Here is a 17,433-nt window from a genome sequence, read left to right as displayed (position 1 = left end):
TTGGAATTAATGTAATTCAGGGAAACAGGCCGTGTGGTTTTCCAAGCACTTGTAGAAATATGAAAGGCATTTTTCCAAGTAGTATTTCATCATAACCCCCTACAGGCTATACTTTGAAACTTCCACATTGGCGATATCAGTAACAGACTATTCTTTGTACTGTATAAAAACATGATGGTGCACAGGTGTGAAATGGCTCTTAAAGTGATCCTTTGCTGATTAGAGATGACTGATCCTCCCAGTAGAATTTCTACAAGGAGAATTCAAGGAATAGCAGGCAACCATGTTGTACTTTTCTAACTGGTTGGTCAAGATTATGTGATTGTAGCTACGTACAGACTTTAGATTTTCATTGCCCCGGGGTGATCGTTTGTGGTACCCTCAGGTGAAAGTCTAGCATCAGTACAGCTATCCGATGAAATATAAATAAATGGTCATGATGGATAGCTAGCAACCAACTGATATTGTTAGGCTATTGTAGTTCCTGAAAATGGATGCATTCGCTCAACCTCCCCTTCCCTGTCCATAGAACAGAACTGCAGTAGGGTGTTCGTATAGAGACTGCTCTTTAAAAGGAACCTGAAGTAAGAAGGATATGGAGGCGGACATATTTATTTCCTTTAAAGGGACACTTAAGTAAAAAAAAAAATGAGTTTTACTCACCTGGGGCTTCTTCCAATAGCCCCCTGCAGCTGTTCGGTGCCCTCGCCGTCTCCCTTCGATCCTCCTGGCCCCGGCGGCAGCCACTTCCTGTTTTGGTGACAGGAGCTGACAGGCTGGGGGCGCGAGTGATTCTTCGCGTTCCTGGCCACAATAGCGCCATCTATGCTGCTATAGCATATATATAGCAGCATAGAGGGTGCTAATGTGTCTGGGAACGCGAAGAATCACTCGCGTCCCCAGCCTGTCAGCTCCTGTCACCGAAACAGGAAGTGGCTGCCGGCGGGGCCAGGAGGATTGGAGGGAGACGGCGAGGGCACCGGACAGCTGCAGGGGGCTTTTTTGTTTGACTTAAGTGTCCCTTTAAAACAATTCCAGTTGCCTGACTGCCCTGCATTAGAGGATCACTCTGCCTATAATGCTTTCAGTCATACGCCTGGAATAAACATGAAGATCAGATGTTTCCGGCAAAAATGTCATGATTGTCCACATGCTTGTTTCAGGTGTGTGATTAAGACACTACTAAAGCCAAAGCTCAGCAGGACTGCCAGGCAACTGATATTGTTTAAAAGGAAATAAATATGGCAACCTCCATATACCTCTCGCATTATACCTCGTGTTTTTTGGGTGAAACTTGAGCCCCTTACCCACATGCTGCACTTTCCGCCGTGTTTATCGAAACGCAATGCAAATCGTTTCCGTAGGGACATCACAAGTGCATAGAGTGCACTGTACGATGTCCCCATATGTGCGTCGGGATTCACCATGGAAACGCAGCGCATGATTGCCGACGAAATTATACAAACGTATTGTGATGTCCATTCTATGTTATTTTCACTACAGTTACTCTTTAATAACAGTTCAGTGTATGACTGGAATCACTATTGCATTGCCGGAAATCGCAACTGAATGGAAGTGCCGTGCGTTGCGTCAGCATTTCCAATTTACAATGCTTTCAGGTGGGGAAGGGGCCTTACTCTGCATCTGTGCCAACCTTTATTACCACTTCTGCTTCCTATATGAGAAAAAACAGGAAGCAAAAGCAATATACGATCACATGATTGTAAACAGCCAATCAAAGATGTAGAAATTGATCACAGAGTCAAGTCGATCACATTTCTCCATGAATTCTCCACAGGCTGTCCTTTTTTTTTTTTTTTTTTTTTTTTTTGTTCATTACTTATCTTAGAGATTAGAGAATAAAAGTACTAGGAAGGACAAACAAATCCAGGAAAAAAACATACAGCAAGAGGATGTTCACACCAAGGCTTTTGCTTAAAGTGAACCAGAGATGAAGCACCCTCATGTATTTTACCATATATATCAGTGGGAACATTAGAGAAAACACCTACCCTGCTCTCCGTGTCAGCCTTCAATGCTCAGCTTGCTTGTTATCAGCCCTGATCAAATTCCCGACTGAGCATTCAGTCTGGCTTTGCTCAGGAATCATTATAGCTGATCATAGCAGAGCCAGAAGGGGCAGGCTTGGGCTTGAAAAGACATCAAAGAAGACAGAATCAGCTATAAAGATTCCTGAGCAAAGCCAGACTGAATGCTCAGTGGGGGATTTTATCAAGGCTGATAACAAGCAGGCTGAGCAGTGAAAGATGAAGCAGAGAGCAGGGTAGGTGTTTTTTCTGATGTTCCCACTAATATATATGACAAAATACATGAGGGTGTTTCGTTTCTGGTTCACTTTAAAGGACATGCGGGGTGAAAATAAACTGACGAGATAAACAATTATATACATCCTCCTTATCCTAAAAATGACTTTAAGATATCCTACAGTTTTACTTACTTTTTAAGTTATTACTGTTCTATTGTCTCTGCTCAATGACACATTCATTAACTACTTTCGCCTCCTGGACGTAGAAGCTACGTCCAGGAGGCCATCTGCACTCCCGCGGCCGATCGCGCGCGTGCATGCGCGCTCCCGTCCCGCGGTTCGTTAGCCAGGGAATCAGTGAATCGGGCCATGGTGCCCGATCACTGATTCATCTCCCCCGCAGAAAAAGCGACAGCTTCTCTCGGAAGCCTAGCTTTTTCAGCCTCCTACGTCCCTCTAAGCGTACATGTTACGCTTAGAGTGACGTCATGTAAACAAACCTAAGGTTGCCATCTTGTGGCCAAAAAGTAAAACTACATCTACATAAAAAAATGAATAGATATATTTACATTACAAAAATTACTATTTACATCCCACCCTCCTGAAAATACCCAAATACACACAATACACACAAATATTTACCTAAGGGTCTAAACTTTTTAAATATCTATGTAAACATGAAATAGTTCTATTTTTTTTTATTATAAGCTTGTAAATAGTGATGGAAGCAAAACGGAAAAATGCATTTTTATTTCCAAATAAAATATTGTCGCCATACATTGTGATAGGGACAAAATTTAAAAGGTGTAATAACCGGGACAAATGGGCAAATACAATATGTGGGTTTTAATTATGGAGGCATGTATTATTTTAAAACTATAATGGCTGAAAACTGAGAAATAATGAATTGTTTCTGTTTTTTTCTTATTCTTACTGTAAAATGCATTTACAGTAAGGTAGCTCTTAGCAAAATGTTCCACCCAAAGAAAGCCCAATTGGTGGTGGAAAAAAACAAGATATAGATCAGTTCATTGTGATAAGTAGTGATAAAGTTATAAGCTAATGAATGGGAGGTGAACATTGCACGGATGCATAAAGTGAAAATGACTGAGGGCTGAAGTGGTTAAAGTATGCCAGAGCTAAAATCTATGAACTATTGACTCTTTTTATCTCTTTTACGCTCTCAAAAGCCATTTACTGCCAGAAAAATGTTTTATGGCTGTGATTCCTCATCAGTGAGGGTTACACTGTAGTCCGACCCGGTCCCGATCCGAACAAAAACTGCCACTTGCGTACCTGATGTTTAACTCTTTCAGGCAAAGAAAGAAAAAAGGAATTCAGCATAGTTATTTATGTGGTTGGCACAGTACATAAATGTCTATCTCATTATGTCACATGTCACCTCGGATGTCCTATAAAGAGACACTGTACTGACATATAGTAGAATGCAGTAACTTATTCAGGATACTTACTTTTACAATAATTTACCTGGTTTCAGAATCTGAAACAGTTCCTATATCTAGATATTGCTGTATATTAGTATTAAGCCGCGCCCTCCCAGTGATGATTAGCCTAGGCTGTTTAGCAATGCTGAATTATCCTTCCAGAGTATTCTGGGACACCAGGCATTATTTTCACTGGCTTCAAAATCCTCAGAACTAAACTTTCCATAGAGCTGCACCTGACTAAAGATGTTGCCACCTGTGATACTTTTCAGAATATAAAAATCGGGGTAAGGAAATATTTTATAATAGGCAAACTTATTAGATAATTTATAAATGAATATTGTAATGCAAGTTTATTCATTACATTATTTTCACTACAGTTCCCCTTTAATTAAATCGCTGTGGTGGCTAACATGAGTGGATTTAGCCCCATTGGTGACTATACATTTAATTAAAATCACAACTGTTCAAACACAGGTCATGGAGAGATCTATGTTTGGAAGGATTGGAATTCAGGTGGTGGGCATTGCTGGAGAAGCTGCTGTTTTTGATACAGTGGGATGCAAAAGTTTGGGCAATGTTGTTAATTGTCATGATTTTCCTGCATAAATCTTTGGTTGTTACGATAAAAAGATGTCAGTTAAATATATCATATAGGAGACACACACAGTGATATTTGAGAAGTTAAATTAAGTTTATTGAATTTACTGAAAGTGCGCAATAATTGACGACTTGATGACCCAGCCTTTACCACCCCTTAAGGACCAACGCTGTTTTCGCTGATCTGTGCTGGGTGGGCTCTACAGCCCCCAGCACAGATCAAACACCAGGCAGAGCGACCAGATCGCCCCCCTTTTTGCCCCACTAGGGGGATGATGTGCTGGGGGGGTCTGATCGCTCCTGCCTGTGTGTGGCTGGCGGGGGGGGGGGCACCTCAAAGCCCCCTCCACCGCAGGATTCCCCCTCTCCTCCCTCCCTTCCCCAGAGATCGGAGGCTGCACAGAAACGGATCTGTCCTGTGCAGCCTCTAACAGGCTCCTGCCTGTCATGTGACAGCGATCCCCGGCCGCTGATTGGCCGGGGATCGCTGATCTGGTACAACGCTGCTACTGTTAGCAGCGTTGTACAAATGTAAACAAAGCGGATTATTTCCGCTTGTGTTTACATTTAGCCTGCGAGCCGCGATCGGCGGTCCGCAGGCTATTCATGGAGCCCCCCGCCGTGAATTGACAGGAAGCAGCCGCTCGCGTGAGTGGCTGCTTCCTGATTAATTAGCCTGCAGCCGGCGACGCAGATCTGCGTCGCTGGTCCTACAGCTGCCACTTTGCCGACGCGCGTTATGAGTGCGCGGTCGGCAAGTGGTTAAACAAAATTAGGCTGGTGCATAAATTTGGGCACCGCAAAAAAGAAATGAAATCAATATTTAGTAGATCCTCCTTTTGCAGAAATTACAGCCTCTAAATGCTTCCTGTAGGTTCCAAAGCGAGTCTGGATTCTGGTTGAAGGTATTTTGGACCATTCCTCTTTACAAAACATCTCTAGTTCTTTCATGTTTAATGGCTTCTGAGCATGGACAGCTGTCTGCATGGACAGCTGTGGTCTTCCATTTGCTCAGTATGTTCCTGACTGTGGAAACAGACAGCTGAATTCTCTGAGACAGCTTTCTGTATCCTTCCCCTAAACCATGATGGTGAACAATCTTTGTCTTCGGGTCATTTGAGAGTTGTTTTGAGACCCCCATGTTGCTACTCTTCAGAGAAAATTAAAAAAGAGGAGGGAAACTTACAATTGACCCCCTTAAATACTCTTTCTCATAATTGCATTCACCTGTGTATGTAGGTCAGGAGGTCACTAAGCTTATTAAACCAATTTGAGTTCCAATAATTCGTTCTAAAGGTTTTGGAATCAATAAAATGACATCAGTGCCCAAATTTATGCACCTGCCTAATTTTGTTTAAACAATTATTGCACACTGTAAATCCAATAAACTTCATTTCACTTCTCAAATATCACTGTGTGTGTCTCCTATATGATATATTTAACTGACATTTTTATCATAACAACCATTTATACAGGAAAATCATGACAATTAACAAGGTTGCTCGAACTTTCGCATCCCACTGTATGTATTCTATGCTGCAGGAAGTCTACAGCCCCTTTATGCCTAGTACACACCATACAATTTTCTGTTATGCTGGGATTACACGTTACATTTTTCAAGTTCAATTCTGCGCGCAATTAGTCATTCGATTTTCTGCTCGATTCTCTTATCTTCCACTCATTTTCTTATCTTTTTTCCATTCACTTCTATGATAAATCGAGCGGAAAAGAATCGTGTGGAACATCGGACATGTCGGAATTTTATCATCAAAGGCATCTATCGGAACGATTCTTCACAAAAAAACGTAACGTGTAACCCCAGCATTGGATTTTCTGTAGAGACTGGTCATTATCTCTGGTGCATTGTCTTCTGGTTATCTCCTGCTGAGTAGAACAATGCCTATTGTATATACTCGAGTATAAGCTGAGGTTTTGGCACCAAAAAAGTGTCCCAAAAGTGGGGGTCTCCGCTTATACTTGAGTCACTAACTCGAGTAGTGCTGACTTTACCTCCCATGGAGCTGCATGCTGTGTATTACCCTGTTCGCGGTGTTAACTTTTGTTGCTCTACCTCCCCCCGCCCTCTGGAACTGTACTGTCTCAGGCTGTGCGATCTTTCCCTCCCCCCCGAGCTGCGTGTGGTGTGTGCCATCCCCTGCTGGTGCTGTCTGTGCCGGCATTTGATTTCCTACTTCCACGTTGAAGCTACGTGATTCGATGTCACCCGCTGGACCTGTGTGCGGTGTGGAAAGCTGTTTGCGCCGGCATTTCTCTCCCTCCAGCTACATGTTCAGCTGAATTCAGACACCCCCCCCCCGAGCCAGAGCAGTGTGAAACTGTATTACCGGGCATTTGCAGAGCCCTCACTCCAGGATTCATCTTCCTCTCGTCTGTCCGTTTGGGTTTCTATGATTCCCTGCAGTGGCGCATAAAATGTGACGAGCCACTAGAGGGCATCATACAGATGAGATGGACAGACGAGAGGAAGATGAATCCTGGAGTGAGGGCTCTGCAAATGCCCACCCGGTAATACAATTTCACACCGCTCTGTTTGGGGGGGGGGGGGGGGTGAGGGGAGGGGTTGGGCACATGCTTGCAGCAGCGCACAGATGAGTATAGTGCTCTGGTGGCAGCTGAACACGTGGCTGGGGGGGGAATGCATGCTGGCATAGACAGCTTTACACAGGTCCAGCGGGGGGACGGTCTGCTGATGAAAACACACGCAGCTGAGGGGGGGAAAAGACAACACTGCCTAAAATGCAATGCACACAGCTCCAGCAGAGTGGGAGGGGGGCACGGCTGCACATGTCACACATGTTCACATGCAGGAGGGATGCAGGTTACTGAATTTAAAGGCTTAAAACAATCAACAAACTTTACTGAAAAAAAATGCAAAGTTCCTAGGACTGCTGTTTGCATTGTAGATTTGCTGAACAATGATAGACTTCCTGCAGACCTGTCACCTATTGGGTCACTAGTAATGACCAGAGATGGATTAAGATGTAATGGGGACTCAGGCATGGTAGTAGATGTAGTGTTTTTGGTATGCTGTTGTGGAGAGAGGCCAGAGAAGAAGGCCGATGGGCCCCTTGACATTCACTAGGCCCCAGGTTGCCTGGTGGATCATCCTTAGGAGGTTCTCAGTAGGTGCTGCACTTCCTACCCTCGGCCTATACTCGGGTCAATCATTTTCCCCTATTTTTTAGGTAAAAGTTAGGTGGTCGGCTTATACTCGAGTATATACGGTAATTGCTAGGCAGATAGATGTTTAGATAATTTCCAACATGTTGGAAATTATCTATCTGGCAGTTAAATCTAACAGAAAATCTAACAGAAAATCGTATGGTGTGTACCTAACATAATGCTACTTTACATTTTCCAATCGTTTTCTTATTGAAGTGCACAGATATCGATCGGAAATCAATCGGAAAACAAATCGGACATGTTAGAAATAACCGATCTGACAGTAAATCGGACAGAAAATCTCATAGTGTGTACCCAGCATTACACTTAATCAGTTGCTCTCAGTTATAACTGAAAGAAAACGGATTTTCAAAGTAATGCCCATGTTTTCCTGTGGCTTCGTTCACATTTAACGCGTTTAAACTTAAATATTTTTCACTATGCACTGCTATGGAAAAAACGCGTACCAACGCACACCAACTGATTAAGTGTAAAAGAGCCCTACCCCACAAATACTGTATGTCGAAATCAGGACCAGGCATTGTCAAAAATGACTTTGAATGCTGTTAAGCAATACAGACTAATGGACACCACATATAACTGAAATATCACCAAGTAAACTGGCCCTTTAAGGCTTTAGGAACTTATGACAAATTAGGAAAATAAAAATGTGAAAAACTTGAATTCTACGCACAAACAAGAAAGCCATCTGGTATAATGCTGTATCAGCTGAATATGTATTGTTATTTGTAAAACCCACGCACAAAATACACATCTAGAAAAAACTCCATTCCTCAGCTAATCTCCAGCATGGTAATCATTCAAGGCTGTACATTAGTTACAATATTCTAATAATAAGCTATCTGCTAAAGACAACAGGACAATTCCACACAAGGAACGTCAACATTATAATGAAAATAATATACAACTTATAAAAATGTTATCACTACACTGAAATAAATGCTAAAAATAACAATGAATAAAATAGTTTTGGTTTTTTTAACAATATTCATTTTTAAATCATTTAGTCAGGGTTTGCCCATTGTAAAATCTTTCCTCTCCTTGATTTACATTCTGACATTTATCACATGGCGACATCTTTAGTCCTGTCAGGTGCAGGTCTGCGGAATGTTCGTTTACTGAGAGATCTGAAGCCAGTGCAAAATATATCTGGTCTCCTAGAATGTACTAGGGAGGAGAATTCCACATAATAAACTGCCATGGCTAAGCATCACTGGGAGAGAAAGGCTACATACTAATATACAGCAATATATATAGTAGCTACAGGAAGTGTTTCTGAAGCTGAAACTAGGAAGATTAACATAAAAGTGGGTACCCTGAGTAATTTGCTGCATTCTGCAGGGATGAGCTCCACAGAGCTACAATGTTTGGAATTCGGAATTGGCGGGGGAGGGGGGGGGCAGTTAAAGCAAACCTGTGAGATTTGCAACTCTGTATTTTTGATACTTAACTTGGGTTGCAGACGTCTCTGGATCCTAAAGAGACTTCCCCCATTCTCCTCAGCCAGGCCGATCCAGCCTATGCAGTAGCAGAGACCCGCTCAAGCTCAGGCGGAAAAAGCCAACCCTATCAGGTCTGTGCTACTTCACAGGTGGCTCATACATGCGCAATAGCTCGGACCCAATAAGGCTTTCTGCTGAAGACCAGCTCTTTTTCAGGGGTCCCAGAGCTGGAAATGACCTGTGGAGGACGACTGGGGAAAGATCCAGAGGCTTCCTCCTCCTCTGGAGTTGAGTAACCCATAGGGGCACTTTTTCCCCCTTCAGGTATACTTTAGCTTATCCTTGTCGCCACCTATAGCCAATGGGCTCCACATCGCGTTCCTTCCAATACTTCTACCTTCTGGGTTTGAAGGAAGAAGCATTGGAGAGACTGTATGTGATGGAAAATGACGTGGAGTGCATCGGCTATAGGCAGCGACAAGCGTACATTAACCCCCTCGCAAGTATTAATCAAAATCTGGAGCTCATCCCTACTGCATTTTACTACAGGTGTACACAGTATGTCACTTCAGTGCCTCTTTAAATGGACTTGGAGCAACAAAAGAAGATGGCATCTTATACTAAGGTAGGGTGCAGCTGGCTTAATGGGACTCTAGATATCTGCACTGGCATCAAACTATATCCATTCCAATCACAAACAATCATTTTGGGTGACAGTTATCTGATGTGTATGGGAATTTAAAAATTATAGCACTGTCTCTTGGCTGCTCTTGGACATCCAAGTGGTCCAATATACAGGATCCATCAAAGTGATCTTGTAGTAGACCACTGTAATCTTAACAGGTGTTGACTCTTGTCCTGTCCCATCAGATCACATGACACTGCCCCATATATGCATTTATGTGGGAAGGGCATGGCTAGGCTGGGAAATGTGGCATTAGAGCTTACAGGTCAGGAAGATCAGATGAACTCATGGACCTGCTAGTAGGGCATAGGAGACCCAGCGGGCACTATTAAAGTGGAAAGGCTGCATGGTATGCAGTCTCACTGCCTCATCCTGTTATATCTATGGCGATCCATGACAGCATCACTTTAAATGAAGTGATGAGGTGTGCGCTCCTCTGCGAGTACTCTGCATTGAAACAGGGCCCCAGGAGCACTAATAAAACTTGGGGTGGGGCCGTCAATCGATGTTGCCCCCTTTCTGATGTTTTTCTAGTGAGGTCTTCCATCTGGAGTAAATGATAATTTCAATCGATTTCGGATGAAAATAGATCGTAATGACAATCAGGCAGCCATCTTCAGCAGATTCGATCACAGTGATCTGAATCTGCGGGGAAAATCAATTAATGTATGGGCACCTGCACTTGCCAATGTTATAAGCATGGGCGTCCGCACGTCGAGCAAATTGGGGCATCTGCCCTGCCCTGGGCGCCCGCTGCCCCCCCTGGCTGCAGCTGCTCCCCATCCCCCCGCCCACCGTCAGACTTCAATCAGCCACCCAGTGACCAATGGTGCAGGCGCTAGGACCTAGAGAATGGTGCGACCGTGCGCCCGCTCTAAATGGTCGGGTCGCCGGCTGATCCTGAGGTCTGACTGAACGGTGAGGGGGGCGCCTATCGCTACCTAATCTAGGGGTCCGTCACTACCTAACCTGGGGGGGGCACCTGACACTACCTAACCTGGGGGGCACCTGTCACTACCTAATCTGGGGGTCCCTGTCACTACCTAACCTGCGGGGCTCCTGTCACTACCTAACCTGGGGGAGGGGGGCTCCTGTCACTACCTAACCTGGGGGTCCCTGTCGCTACCTAACCTGGGGGGCTCATGTCGCTACCTAATCTGGGGGGGCTCCTGTCGCTACCTAACCTGGGGGGGCTCCTGTCACTACCTAACCTGGGGGGGTCCCTGTCACTACCTAACCTGGGGGGGGGCGCCTGTCATTACCCAACCTGGGGGGCTCCTGTCACTACCTGAGCTGGGGGGCTCCTGTCACTACCTGAACTGGGGGGGCTCCTGTCACTACCTGAACTGGGGGGCTCCTGTCACTACCTGAACTGAGGGGCTCCTGTCACTACCTAAACTGGGGGGCTCCTGTCACTACCTTAACTGGGGGCTCCTGGCGCTACATAAACTGGGGGTCTCCTGGTGCTACGTAAACTATCCAGGCCAGCCAGTCCAGCATCACCACCAGCCAACCATCCCAGAATCACTGTCAAAAAGGCCACAGCATCACCACCAGTCAGGCCAGCATTTACTTCAACCAGCCAAGCCCGGCCACAGCATCACCGTCAGCCCAGCCACAGCATCACTGCCAGGCCTTTCAGCCCACACATCCCCAATCCAGCCAAAACAGTATTGCCAGGCACAGCAGCCAGTAGAGGAGAATTCAGAAGCCAGGTGAGAGGTGTCTACCATATTAAGGAGGCATTCTGTCTATTTATGTGAAATGCTGTCTATTTATATGCCTCATGACTGCTGAATTTGTCTTGTTGGGGGCCTCATGACTGCTGAATTTGTCTTGTTGGGGGCCTCATGATTGCTGAATTTGTCTTGTTGGGGGCCTCATGATTTGTTGGGGGCCTCAAGATTGCTGAATGTGTATTGTTGGGGGCCTCATGATTTGTTGGGGGCCTCATGATTGCTGAATTTGTCTTGTTGGGCCCTCATGATTGCTGAATTTGTCTTGTTGGGGGCCTCATGATTTGTTGGGGCCTCAAGATTGCTGAATGTGTCTTGTTGGGGGCCTCATGATTTGTTGGGGGACTCATGATTGCTGAATTTGTCTTGTTGGGGGCCTCAGGTTTGCTGAATTTGTCTTGTTGGGGGCCTCATGATTGCTGAATTTGTCTTGTTGGGGGTCACATGATTGCTAACAGCAAGACTATGGGAAAAGCTGAATCATCATCATCATATGAGAAAATAGCATTACACCTACTTTTTTAGCTTTTTAAAACAGGAAATAAAACTGGGAGGTTCTAAAAAAATTAATACATTTTTCAGGAGTAAGATGGATGAAATTGTTTATCTTCACAGATTATTTTCAACTTGGATTTTCCATAATGTTCATGTATGAGTTAAAACGTTTGTATTTAGTTTAATTACTGTTGCCACTTTGCGATAGATAAGTGACTTTTGGGTTGCAGTTTGGGCACTCGGCCTCCAAAAGGTTCGACACCACTGTCCTACTCTAATGTCCCACCATTGCTAAGTTTATGTAAATGTGTCTCCACCCGTAACCACACCCACATTCTGGTCCATGGCCACACCTATTTTTCGGCGCGGTACAACTTCACCCTCATATTTTTCCGTGCGCTGCACAACTTCTCCTAAGATCTGCTTCTTCCCCGCCTTTTTGCCCCCCCCCCCCCCCCCTGAAAATTTTCTGCGGGCGCCTATGGTTATAAGGCCTATTAGAGTTCAGACAGGTAAATGTATCTAACACCAGCACACTCATTTCTTCCTGATCAGGACTGACGAGAGCACTGCTTCAATCACACATGCAGTTACCGTTAGAGATGGAGTACCTTGTTACTTTGTTTTAGCTTGTTGAGCTCCAGCTTATATTTATCTGTTTCTTCAACAGCTCTGTTCAGACGGACCTCTAAGGCACTTTGGTTACTTGCAAATTGCTTCTGTATTCGCTTGAAGTTTTCTACTTCCTATAATAAAAAAAAATACCAATTTCAAAAAGTTTGACAGTGTTTATGGGAAAACAGAAGTGATAAGTAAATGTGTAGGATTTGTTGCCAGAGAAGTTTGTGTAATGAGGTTACCTAGGCTAAGAGGTTTTCCCACAGACTGGCAGGCTATGCAATATATTACAGAGCGGAGGAGTATAAATGTAATGTGAGGCCACTAGGATCACATAAATGTAGACCACTAGGGTCAGACAACACTACTTATAGAACATGAAAGTAACAGCAGCAAGCAAATCTTTCAGACACTTCACACATTTTAAGCAATATAAACTAATTAACATTTGTAGGAGGTGACCTTCAAATTGTCTCCATGGTAACAAGAAATATTCCCTTTAGCTCGCTCATCTTACATGAGATACTAGCTTCTATGATATAATTGTATGTGAAGTGATATCAAAAGTTGTAGCTACCTTAAAGTGGTCTAACACCCAGCATTTCAACTTTGCTTTAAAATATTGCTTACAGCTTATAAACTATTATGCCAGATTTTTTTTTTTAGCAGAAATTCACTGAATGGATTAAACATGACATTTTAGTGCTGCATTTAGCTAGAAATCCTCCTCCGTGCTTGCTTGTTTAGTTACAAATGTATCTATCTACGATGTAACAAACAAACACTGCTGAGAGAACAAAGAGGGCTTCCCTGGCAGGCTTTTCAAAGGTCTATTTGTATTCCAAATAAAGATACATTAGTAACTAAAGATAAGAACGGATGCGGATTCCTAGTTAAATCCAACACTAAAATGTCATGTTTAACCCATTCAGTGAATTTCTGCTTAAAAAAAAATCTGGCATAATAGTTTGTAGCTGTAAGCAATCTTTTAAAGCAAAGTTGTAATGCTGGGTGTTAAACCGCTTTAACTATATGACTGTAGCACGTAACTTATGGAATTGTTACCTTTGTTTATTATGTTCAATGCCATAAAATGCAATTTATTTTCAAGTTGTAGCTACCTTTATATAAATGATATGACAATAGTATGTTACAGCAATATTAGAGATAGTGGAAATCATCATATAGTTATATCACAATAGTATGTTGTTCTCATATTATCTAAGTAAAGTGATCATGAAATGGAACTGCAAAACAAATATCTTCACTAATGAATCACCTTTTAAAGTTAATATTTAGTGAGTGTTAAACGGAACCAAAACTGAAAAGGATATGGATTTTTACTTTTAAAATAATGCCAGTTGCCCAACTCTCCTGCTGATCCTGTGTCTTAGGGCCTGTTCAGACTATGCGCATTCCTAGATGTTTTCAGGGAACATGTACGGGTACCAAAAACGCATAGAAACGGCTCCTAATGCTTTTGAATGGGCTAGTTCACATGTATGCGTATGAGACGCATACGTTTCTCATCCGCATTGCTGCACGCAGTTCTGTCCATCACGCATAGAAACGGACGCAATAAAAGTCTATGGACGCGTATCAAAAACGCGTACTATTGCGTTTTTAGCGTCCGTTTTCCTCTGCGGTTCCCATAATTCTTTTTTTCCCCCTGGGTCACGTGTGTGTGCAAAACGCAATAGAATACGCATTAGAACGCAAGAAAAACGCATGCGTTTTTCAACTTGCGTTTCTTTGATTTTAAACGCATTCTTCATACGCAGATAGTCTGAACAGGCCCTAATGCTTTTAGCCATCACCCCTGAACAAGCATGCAGATCAGGTGCTCTGACTGAAGTCAGACTGGATTAGTTGCATGCTTGTTTCAGGTGTGTGATTCAGCCACTACTTCAGCCAAAGAGATCAGCAGGACTGCCAAGCAACTGGTATTGTTTAAAAGGAAACATCCATATCCCTCTCAGTTTAGGTTCCCTTTAAACAGGTCGTCAATGCGACATGGGCTTTCCTAGTATGGAAGTCCTGCCACCCTTGCCATGAGTACACTGGACACAACAATACAACAGAAGCTGTAAAGCGGTCACCTGAAATGAGGTGAGCAATGCAGTCTGGATTATTATGACTTTCAGTGCTTATAGGGGATGAATAAAGTGGAAAGATTTGGTAACCTAATTTAGTAGGAATGGCGTTTAAGTAAACCTGAGATGAAATTAACTTAGGAGATGATTAATTGTATTTGTTTTACTAAAGGTAAATTAAGTGCATAACTGAGTCTGAGTCATATTTTTATGTTCAGTTTAAACGCTTCATTTTAGACTTCTTCTTTCTGAACAGCAGCAAACAAATCTGCTGTTCTGATAAAAAAAAAGAAATAGAAGTAATGACCCTTTGAACTATACAGCTCTAAAACATTAACAGAAGCCATGGTTTCTCAGGTGTTTTAGCTTCTATTTACGTTTTAGGAAACTAGACTGAATTTCACTAGCTGCTGACAAGCTCATTTACATCGATTACAACTCTAGTTTTTCAAATCTTCCTGTACCTGAAACAGAAAGGGACTTCAGACAATTTCTTAGTAGGACTAGAACTGCATGAACCCATGTTTATCTCATCATGTCAGGACCACTTTAAAGAATACAATTTATGTTTCATTAGATTTGAGTCTGAATAAGAGTACAAATTATATTCCTACATTTTAAAATTATATTTCAACTTTAAAACATTACAAACTGTTTCTCCCCACAGTGGCTCTCTAGTCAGCTGCCTGATTCTACCTATAGAAATTAGAGGCCTGCATCGGGTCAGGTTAGGTACCCATGGGTTACCGGAATTGTGGGTCTGGTTCAGGTACCCATTTTGTTTCTAATCGCATTGTGGGTAGCGGACTGTGGGTTGGGTCACGGGTAGTGAAAGCAAGCAAGCATGAGATAATTTAATCAAAAGTAAAAAAAAAAAAATCTTAAACAAGTCTTTGGCTTTGTGTATAAAAATAGGTTAAATGTCACTTACTTAATAGCCTTCCAGTGAGACTAACAATGTATATTTTATAATAAAATGGAAAAAAGCAGTCACGGGTCTGGAGGCCTGCGGGTGCGGGAGGGTACCAGATTCACCAGAAAGCGTGTTGGAGGTTGGGTGCGGGCCTGAAAAATTAGACCCACGCAGGCCTCTTATAGAGTTAGTCAGATCGCCTCTAATACTTGACAGACTGGACTGCTCCAAAGTGGAACAAGTAGGATCACTATTGGGTGAGAGCATCTCAAGGATCAAAATGCGTGAGTACTACCTAGAAAAGAATGCAGTTTACTACACACAGCTGTGGGGAGTACAAAAGCCCACTAAACATGCATTGGAAATCATGACATAACACAGTCTTCACAGGGGCAGAAAATGTTTTTAGTGCACTTTATAGGCACATTACAAACATCTGGAGAAGATATCTAAAAATATTGATTGCAGTAGACTTTTTATAATGCTCATGGACTTGGACCATCTTGCAGACCATAAAGTGTGAACACCTGGTATATGTACTTTGTGTGGCTCATGCACTCACAATTGAAAAGGCAGAAGATAGTTGGGACAGTTAGGAAAAGTCAGCAATGGCAGCTAACCTATTACTCTCACTATCAGGTTTCTCTAAAGGAATGAACCCGTTCCCCAAATCAACACCAACTGCACCTACTGATGAAAATGACATTTACAAAAGATATACAATTACAGCATTCGGTATGCTCTGCAAAGTATCATTCCCAGCACTGAACTAACTACGCAATAAAAAAAACAATTATCACATGAAGTAATCACAGAATGGGCACTTTCTCAAACTCCCAAATTTTAACAGCCCCTTCTTCACAGCAAATCCTTTCCTTCAATAACGTCTGGCACTGAAATGCAAATGTTCAGGAGTTATGTGGTATTTTTACAGTAAAAATACCAAATTCTGCCTCCCCACCAAAAGCCCCATTATTCATTTGTATTCTCCCTATGTTCTGAGCACTGCAAAAGCATCATGGGCATCATTACATCATCCCTTATTAGCAAGTCCTACTGAGTTTCTTCCAAGGTCCTACCTCAGCTAATATTTCAAAAGCAAGAAAATAGAAAATGACCTCATATCCCTGCTGGCTTTCATTCCTGGGGGAATAGTTTGCTTTTAACCTTCATCTGTATTGTAATGTTTGACTACTACAGAGGCAGAGCGAGTATTGCTACACATGGAATGTGGAATTATCCCGGATTAACCCTTTTCTACAAGGAAGAGAACTACAAGGTTAAGGAATAAACAGGATGTCTTAAGCCAAGCTGAAAAACATCATGGAATAAAGAGATGGCATTTCTCTTATTTGATTTGAGTGGAATGTCTCAATGACTGCTTACTGGCTACAGCAGTGTGCCATGTTTATCCTATTTTTTTCAGTGAAGAAAATATGATGCATAGATTTTCATGTAGATCCCACTGAATAAGCCTGACTGACAAGGGCGAATCAGTAATTATTATGCTTAATCTGGCTGCAACTACAGTACACCAGTGCACTTGGTATATATTTTGTATCCTTACCTTCTTGTATATATTTTGTATCCTTACCTGTAACTTACAACTTCTTAACCCAAATTATTTTTTATTTGCAAGCAAGTAAATTAGGTGTATTGCAATTTTTGAAAATGGAGTCTTCTGAATAATGTTAATATATTTGTGATTTTTTGTTGTTAGTTTGTTATTTGTTGAGGCAGGGGTCACACTTGTCTATTTTTTTGCGCTTTTACTGCACAGAAAAACTGATTTCAACTAGGAACTTATATTAATCATGTTGCAGCATAATTCTGCACATGTCACACATAGTGTACAGAAAAAAAACCACGCTTAAAACAGAAAGACAAGTATGACCCCTGCTTTAGTATTTATATAGCAGAGTTACCAGATTTGACT

The 17,433-nt window shown here is 42.6% G+C and overlaps 1 protein-coding gene across 3 annotated transcripts in view; it reads right to left on the bottom strand.

Annotated features, from left to right (window-relative positions):
* The window catches only part of TEX9 (testis expressed 9), a 64,516-nt gene that overhangs the window by 13,928 nt on the left and 33,155 nt on the right, over window positions 1-17,433 (bottom strand). For all 3 annotated transcript variants that reach the window (XM_068275498.1, XM_068275500.1, XM_068275499.1), the window contains one exon: window positions 12,485-12,619. In XM_068275498.1, the coding sequence (XP_068131599.1) occupies window positions 12,485-12,619 (135 nt within the window). The remainder of the gene's footprint in view (window positions 1-12,484; window positions 12,620-17,433) is intronic.

Source organism: Hyperolius riggenbachi, chromosome 3, assembly GCF_040937935.1.
Source record: "Hyperolius riggenbachi isolate aHypRig1 chromosome 3, aHypRig1.pri, whole genome shotgun sequence".
Taxonomy (NCBI): domain Eukaryota; kingdom Metazoa; phylum Chordata; class Amphibia; order Anura; family Hyperoliidae; genus Hyperolius; species Hyperolius riggenbachi.
This window is presented reverse-complemented; position numbering and strand designations above follow the sequence as displayed.